Genomic DNA, 8,807 nt, shown 5'->3' with positions numbered 1-8,807 from the left:
TAAGATTCATAAGATCATAAGGACTTGTCTTTAAATTAAACATATTGAACATATTTGATCTAACATTGATGTTTTTTTCTTGGAATACTGGAATGGATAGATGGATATATAGATTGATGGACAGATATATGGATTAATTGGTGGATTGATGGGTTGATGGTTGGATGAATGGTAAGATAGACAGGATGATTGGATGGATAGATATATAGATTGATGGACAGATATATGGATTAATGGGTGGATTGATGGGTTGATGGGTGGATGAATGGTAAGATAGACAGGATGATTGGATGGATAGATATATAGATTGATGGACAGATATATGGATTAATGGGTGGATTGATGGGTGGATGAATGGTAAGATAGACATAGGATGAGTGGATGGATGTATAGATAGATACATAAACATGGATGGAAAGATGGATGGATGAAACAATAGACATGGATGGATGGTAAAATAGACGAGTAGATGGATGTGTATATATTGATGGATGAATGAATGGATGGATGTATAGATATATAGATTGAATGACATATATGGATTAATGGGTGGATTGATGGGTGGATGAATGGTAAGATAGACATAGGATAAGTGGATGGATGATTGATGGGTGGCTGGGTGGGTGGGTAGATAGAGGATGGATGGAAAGATAGACATGGATGTAAGATAGGTAGACATAGGATGAGTGGATGGATGGATGGATGTACGGATGAATGGAAAGATAGATATTGGATGGCTGGATGGGTGGGTGGATGAGTGGCTGGGTGTGTGGGTGGGTAGATAGAGGATGGATGGAAAGATAAACATGAATGTAAGAGACTGAATAAGTGAATGGATGAACAGAAGGTTAGATATTGGATGGCTGGATGGATTGGTGGGTGGGTGGTTGAGTAGATGAATGAATGTAAGATAGACATAGAATAAGTGGATGGATGTATAGATAGATAGATAGATAGATAGATAGATAGATAGATAGATAGATAGATAGATAGATAGATAACATTTGATCACCGTTGAGTGGATTCTTAAACACAGCTTATTGGGCACGTAAACACAATGGCCAATCATTGTTGTTTAAGAATCCACTCAACAGTGCTCAAACGTTTGTGGGAAATAGATGTTTTTAAAACAAATTGACACCACTAGTGTAGTGGTTCCCAACCACATTCCTGGAGGCCCCCCCAACACTACATGTTTTCCATGTCCCCTTAAACAAACACACCTGATTCAGATCAAAAGCTCATTAGTAGAGACTCCAATACCTGAAATGGGTGTGTCAGACAAAGGAGAGATGCAAAATGTGCAGTGTTGGGGGGCCTCCAGGAATGTGGTTGGGAACCACTGCACTAGTGTATGGTGGGTTTATAGATGGATAAATGGGTAGGTGGGTGTTGGATAGATAAAGTAGATTCATCCAAAATGGTCCAAACCTTGAGCTGGTAATCGTCTCCTGTGTAACTTTGGAGACACAAGTCCAAAAGTGGTGGTCTTCTTCCCTGGAACCACATGCAGCCTGGGAATCAATTCAAAGTAGCTGCTCCTGTCCACCTCATTTGTCTCTCCTTGGACAACAATGTGGCACTTCTCAGATGTCCCAACCACAGTTGGAGCAAAACAGTCTATTCTGTCCTGAGAAATGTTCTGTGTTTGATCCTTATGCCCTTCGTTGGAGTAATTACCTAATGGACCTGTTTCTGAAGAGCTGCAACAAGCTGCATTTTCCTGAGCAGGTCTTTGAAGGCTTCTCGGCTCACTTAGATGCTCAGATCTTTCTTTGGGTTTAATAGGTTTTTCCTGTGCATCCATGTACCGACATTTTTGCGCTTTGGTCCCTTGTCCACGTTTCCTCTGCATGCATGGCGTACAGGGTTCCTCTGCGAACCTCACAGTGCGAACGCAAGCCGTACGGTCCCGAGTAGCACTGCTGGACCTCAGCAGAGGAGTATGAGGTTGAACCAAGTGAGTTTCTTTGGTGAGGTCTATTAGATCATTGCAATTGCTAACCAAACTGCTCTTACTTCTGCTGTCCCATGTGTTTGGAGACACCCATCCCACGGGTCGCATCCAAGACTGAGCTGGATCCATTTCAGTGTGTCTGGAACTACTGCTGTTGTCTACCAAACGCAAGGACACTGCTATACCATCCCGTGCAGGACAAATCCTCGTCTCAACGGAGAAATTAGAAGGGGTAGGCGTATATGGATGGCATAAACTCAAAGACTCTTGTTGGTTTGATGGAGGAGACGAGGAGGCCATCCTCCGATCGTCTTCGAATTCAGGATTGGCCACCTCTTCCCAAGGAACCTTGACTACGCCCTGCTCTGTTTTGAGGATGCAACGAGCCAGAGGTGTTCCATGTCTCCCTTCGTTGAGTTCCAGAAGCCAGGCTTCAGTGAAGATACTAGGATACAAGGTCTCGGGTATTGGGCTTTCCTCAAGCTCACGTTCCTTCTCCTCCTCCTCCTCCTCCTCCAAAAGGCTCTGGACCACGATGCGGGCCGCCTGGTTTCCAAACGGCACAACCTGCAGGTAAAAGTCCCCTGGTTTGAGCAGCAAAGGGTTGACTGGAGCAAGCTGGAGCACTATGCGGTCGTGTAAACACAAAGGCCACCCAGAAAACTTGAACACCCCCTGACAGTATGAAGCCTGTTCAGGACACACAAAGAATCAATTTAAGTGGAAAATCACTTTTAAATTTTAAACTGGAACATTACATTAAACTTTGAATTAAAATCTGGCTATTTGAATTTGAATAAAAGGATTCAGTTTAGTTTTTTCGTGAGATGATGTGAGCATTTTTCACATTTATTCTAGAACTAAAGTAACATCTTACTCCCGATTTCTCTCAACATGGGAACAGGAGAGCTTTCAATCAATAAATGGGAAAAAAAGTAACTCAGATATTGAGGAAAGTAATCTGTTTACATAACTTGTGTTACTTATAAAAGTTACTTTTAAAAGTAATGCATTACAATATTGAGTTACTCCCTAAAAAAGTAACTAATTAAGTTCCCTCTCAGTCGGTCTCTACGACGTCACGTCGGAGACCGACGAATTGGGATATCGCTTTAGAGATACCAATCCTCTTCGTGTGTAAACTAAACGAGCCAATGCACATTGGCATGCATGATTGCATCCAGCTGTCGCTGATCACAGCGTGAGCATAAATACACAGCAGGTGCAATGCATAGACAGCATTTCGCATCGGAGCCGATCTTCTTCGAGAGAGACGCAACGAGCCATTTCTACAAAGAACTCTTACTGCGGTGTTGGCGGTACGGCGCGTCAGCGGTGGTGGTCTCCTGTGGGTGGAAAGAGCGCGCAGTCAAGGATTGCACTACCTGCCTTCTGTGTCGCTGCGGCCATCTCCCCTGTGTGCTTCAGCACTAGAGCAGTTTCTAAAAGAGTATCACGGGTGAACGTCTTTTTAAAGACGAGGCGTTTGAAACACAATGCCGTTTCACCCGTGCGTTTCTGGATGCGGTCGTTACCTGGCGCCAGGTGATGGTCACGATCGCTGTCTGACGTGTCTGGGTATTGAGCACGCTCAGGCGGCGTTTGTGGATGAGTCATGCTGTCATTGCGGCGGCATGTCCATCACGGAGCTGCGGACCAGACTCCGCTTCCTGCAAAGGGGCGGGGTGCCAGTTCCTCTGCCCAGATCTACCGTTCCCCCCGGCAAACGCCGGGGGGACTCTACCTCTGGCAGAGGGCTGACTGGTCTGACGGTGACGGTGGGGAATTTCCCGGCGGATAATCCGCTGGGGGTTCCTCCTTCCACCGACAGTCCGTTCCATCCGGAGCTCCCAGAAGAGTGTTCGGGTCCTCCTCGTGAGGTACCGCTCATTACTTTTGGGGCTCCCCCTGACGACCGGATGTCAATCGCTGCATCGGGGGGTGAGCCAGACTTCTCGGGGGAGGACGATTCCGGATCGCTGCCGTCTACTGGGCGGTCAGCGGTGCCGGATACCGACCCCGAAATGATGGCTATGCTTTCCCGGGCCGCCGAGAGGGTAGGGCTTGAATGGAACCCTCCATCACGTCCCGACCCCTCTCGGCTGGATGACTGGTATCTTGGGGTGGCCCGCGCTGGTTCTCAGCGTCCCACCCCAGTGCCCTTCTTCCCGGAGGTGCATGACGAGCTTACTGGGACGTGGACGGCACCTTTTACTGCCAGAAACCGCTCCAGTGGCACGTCCTCCCTCACCACCCTTGATGGCGGACCAACGCGGGGGTACGCGGCTGTCCCGCCGGTGGAGCGTGCGGTGGCGATGCAATTGTGTCCCGGCGCCGCTTCCACTTGGCGGGGCAACCCGTTGCTCCCCTCCCGGGCCTGTAGGCACTCGTCGGCTCTGATCGGCAGTGCCTACACGGCTTGTGGCGCTGCTGGCTCCGCCCTACACGCTATGGCGTTGTTACAGGTCCATCAGGCCCAGGCACTGAAGGACCTGTACGAGGGTGGTCACGACCCGGAAGTTCTACGTGAACTCCGTATCGCTACGGACCTCGCGCTACGAGCGACGAAGGTTACGGCGCGGTCTCTGGGTCGTGCGATGTCCACGATGGTGGTCCAGGAACGCCATCTCTGGCTGTGTCTGGCCGACATGAGGGAAGCAGACAAGGTCAGGTTCCTGAATGCCCCCGTGTCCCAGACCGGCCTCTTCGGCGACGCGGTCGAAAATTTCGCCCAGCAGTTTTCGGCCGCCCAGAAGCAGACTGAGGCCATCAGTCATATCCTGCCCCGGCGTGCTCCCGCTGCTGCCTCCACCCAGCCGCCGGCGGCACCTCGGTCTGCTCGTCGCCGAGGGCGGCCCCCTGCCTCCGCCCCCGCTCCACAGCAGCCTGCGCAGCAGCCTTCACGGCGGCGCCGTGGAGCCGGTCCCAGGGCGGCCGCCCCGCCCGTCCAGGCTCCCACCAAGACCAGTGGGAAACGCAAGAACAAGCGTCCCTGAGACGGGCGACCCAGAGATGGAGGAAGCTGCTCTTCGGGAGATGGTGATCGCACCACTCCCTCCCCCGGAGGAGGGCCGGGCGGAGAATCTTTTGTTTCCTTTAAAAAAGTTTCTTTTAAGAAACCCGTCATCGGCCTCACGGTCGGTGACACCCAAATTTTCAATAAAAGAGCAGTTTCTACTATCTCTGGGTCCCCAGAGGGGACAGCGGGTGTTGCACGGGTTAGCCCCGGGCTTCACCCCCTCTCCCCTCCCGCCAGCAAATGGCACTGGGCGGTTGGAGAGTGCGGTAAGACGGACTACTCACGCACCAGCTGCCAGAACGCAGGTAAATGTCTTGCACACACCACACACAGACACTCTGACCCCGCTTCGGACCGGCATAGAGACGCCCGAGCGGGGTCCCTGCGTTCCACCTCGCTGCCCCCCCGCAGGTACGTCAGTGGTCCCGCTGGTCCCTCTTGTACGTTGGCTGGGGGCCTGGAGAGGGCTTCCCAGTCCGTCTTGCTGGCTCCTCCGGACCATCAGGCTCGGCTACGCGATTCAGTTCGCCCGGCGTCCGCCTCGGTTCAGGGGCATCCACTTCACTACAGTGAAAGTAGCAGATGCCCCTGTCCTACGGGCAGAGATTGCTACCTTGCTGGCGAAGAAAGCAATAGAGCCGGTCCCTCTAGCCGATATGAAGACAGGGTTTTACAGCCCCTACTTCATAGTACCCAAGAAAAGCGGCGGTCTACGACCGATCCTGGACCTGCGCATCTTGAATCGAGCTCTTCACAAGCTACCTTTCAGAATGCTCACACAAAAACACATCCTCAGATGTGTTCGTCCCCAGGATTGGTTCGCAGCGATCGACCTGAAGGACGCGTACTTTCATGTTTCGATCCTTCCGCGCCACAGACCATTTCTGCGGTTCGCGTTCGAAGGCAGAGCATATCAGTACAAGGTCCTGCCCTTCGGGCTGTCCCTCTCCCCCCGTGTCTTCACGAAAGTCGCGGAGGCGGCCCTTGTTCCCCTCAAGGAACAGGGCGTTCGTATCCTCAACTACCTCGACGACTGGCTGATACTAGCACACTCTCGAGAGCAGTTATGCGAACACAGGGACCTGGTGTTGGCACACCTCGCCCGCTTGGGCCTTCGGGTCAACTGGGAAAAGAGCAAACTCTCCCCCGTGCAGAGGATCTCTTTTCTTGGTGTGGAACTGGACTCGGTCAGCCAAACAGCTCGCCTCACGCAAGAGCGGGCTCAGTCGGTGCTGAACTGCTTGAATACGTTCAAGAGCAGAGAAGTGGTCCCACTGAAACAGTTTCAGAGGCTCCTGGGGCATATGGCAGCAGCTACGGCAGTTTTACCGCTTGGCCTGCTCCATATGAGACCACTTCAGCACTGGCTTCATGGCCGAGTCCCGAGGAGAGCGTGGCAGCGCGGCACTCTCCGGGTCAAAGTAACCTCGGCCTGTCGCCTAACCTTCACCCCGTGGTCAGACCTAGCTTTTCTTCGGGCAGGAGTTCCCTTAGAACAGGTCTCCAGGCACGCTGTGGTACACACGGATGCCTCCACCACCGGTTGGGGAGCCACGTACAACGGGCAGGCAGTGTCGGGGGTTTGGACGAGCCCCCAGCTACACTGGCACATCAACTGCCTAGAGCTGCTGGCAGTACGTCTTGCCTTGAACCGTCTCAAAGGGCGCCTTCGAGGCAAACACGTACTGGTCCGTACGGACAACACTGCGACCGTTGCGTACATCAACCGACAAGGTGGTCTACGCTCCCGTCGCATGTCGCAGCTCGCCCGTTCTCTCCTCCTCTGGAGTCAGAAGCATCTGAGGTCGCTTCGTGCCATTCACATTCCGGGTTTGCTCAACCGTGCAGCCGACGAGCTCTCACGAGCTGCGCTTCCCGGAGAGTGGAGACTCCATCCCCAGTCGGTCCAGCTGATCTGGAGACGTTTCGGGAAAGCTCAGGTAGACCTGTTTGCTTCTCCAGAGACGTCCCACTGCCAGCTCTTTTACTCCCTGACCCAGGGTACACTCGGCACGGACTCCCTGGCATGCAGCTGGCCACGGGGCCTTCGCAAGTATGCGTTTCCCCCAGTGAGCCTTCTCGCACAGACACTGTGCAAGGTCAGGGAGGACGAGGAGCAGGTCCTGTTAGTGGCGCCTTACTGGCCTACTCGGACCTGGTTCCCAGAACTGATGCTCCTCGCGACAGCCCCTCCCTGGCGGATTCCTCTGAGGAAGGATTTACTGACTCAGAGACGGGGCACCCTGTGGCACCCGCGTCCAGACCTCTGGAAACTACATGTCTGGTCCCTGGACGGGACGCGGAGGTTCTGAGTGATCTACCCCCAGGAGTGGTAGACACCATCACTTCGGCGAGAGCTGCATCCACGAGACATGCTTACGCCTTGAAGTGGAACCTGTTCGTCGAATGGGCTTTCTCAAGAAATGAGGATCCCCGAAGATGCTCGGTCGGAGTCGTGCTTACCTTTTTGCAGCAAGGGTTGGAGCGTAGGCTGTCTCCCTCCACCCTTAAGGTCTATGTAGCCGCTATTTCTGCAAACCATGACCCCGTTGAAGGAAGGTCAGTAGGTAGGCACGACCTGGTCGTCAGGTTTCTCAGGGGAGCCAGGAGGTTAAATCCTCCTAGGCCCCCCTCCGTACCCTCTTGGGACCTGTCTCTGGTGCTCACAGCACTACAGCGGGTCCCCTTTGAGCCTTTACAGTCAGTCGAGCTGAAGTATCTCTCTATGAAGACTCTGCTCCTGCTGGCATTGGCCTCCATCAAGAGGGTAGGGGACCTGCAGGCGTTTTCGGTCGACGATTCGTGCCTTCAGTTCGGGCCGGCAGATTCCCAGGTAACCCTGAGGCCCCGGCCTGGCTACGTGCCCAAGGTTCCCACTACTCCCTTCAGGGACCAAGTGGTGAGCCTGCAAGCGCTGCCCCCGGAGGAGGCAGACCCAGCCCTAGCTTTGCTTTGTCCCGTCCGAGCATTAAGATGCTACGTCGACCGGACGCAAAGCTTCAGGACCTCAGATCAGCTCTTTATTTGTCACGGAGGACGGCAGAAGGGGAAGGCCGTCTCCAAGCAGAGGATGGCACACTGGATAGTGGATGCCATCGCCTTGGCTTATCAAGCTCAGGGCGTGCCCTGCCCGCTCAGGTTGCGAGCTCACTCTACTAGGAGTATTGCATCCTCCTGGGCGCTGGCTCGTGGCGCCTCGCTATCTGACATTTGTAGAGCTGCGGGTTGGGCGACCCCTAACACGTTCGCTAGGTTTTATAGCCTTCGTGTAGAGCCAGTCTCCTCCTGTGTTCTCACCTCAAACGGGTAGAAGCACTGAGAGGCACTGGCTCAGGTCGGCTTGCTATCTTCTCCAGAGTGTCCATGAAGACCCTGTCGAGTCCTCCTTCCTCGGCTCCAGACGTAGCGGAGCGTCTAGGCGCCAGGCCTCTCTCGATGAATCTTTAGAACCGATAGAAGGCTTAGGATACATGAGAGACTTAAGTGAATCCCATATGTCTTCCACGGTACCCACAGAGACCGTGTTTCCCCGGTAACCTTCTACCATCTTCACGAGGGTTCAATCACCTCCATTCTTCCATATGTCCTAATTGAGCCATATGCGTATTGCTCCGAACCTCCTCCGGGATGGGTGGGAGCTCCGCACGTTCCCAGTGCTCCAGCTTCACTAAGTAGGTAGTGCTATGTTATACAGTGACTGGTCTTTTCTGATCCGCCCTTGGCCTTAGCAAAAATTGGAGGCCAGGTGGCTTGCTCAGGACACTGGAGGGGGGCAGCAGCTGCGGCGCTTTGCTAGGGATCCCAATTCGTCGGTCTCCGACGTGACGTCGT

General features: G+C 53.3%; 1 protein-coding gene across 1 annotated transcript in view; it reads right to left on the bottom strand.

Moving 5' to 3' along the window:
* quoa (quattro a) overlaps positions 1-8,807 on the bottom strand; it is a 149,712-nt gene that overhangs the window by 17,348 nt on the left and 123,557 nt on the right. Inside the window, 1 exon segment of the mRNA XM_073822759.1 lies at positions 1,432-2,647. Coding sequence (XP_073678860.1) covers positions 1,432-2,647 — 1,216 coding nt within the window.

The sequence above is a fragment of the Garra rufa genome, chromosome 18, assembly GCF_049309525.1.
Source record: "Garra rufa chromosome 18, GarRuf1.0, whole genome shotgun sequence".
In the NCBI taxonomy this organism is placed as follows: Eukaryota; Metazoa; Chordata; class Actinopteri; order Cypriniformes; family Cyprinidae; genus Garra; species Garra rufa.
The sequence above is the reverse complement of the archived record's forward strand: the minus strand, read 5'-3'. Positions and strand labels throughout refer to the sequence as shown.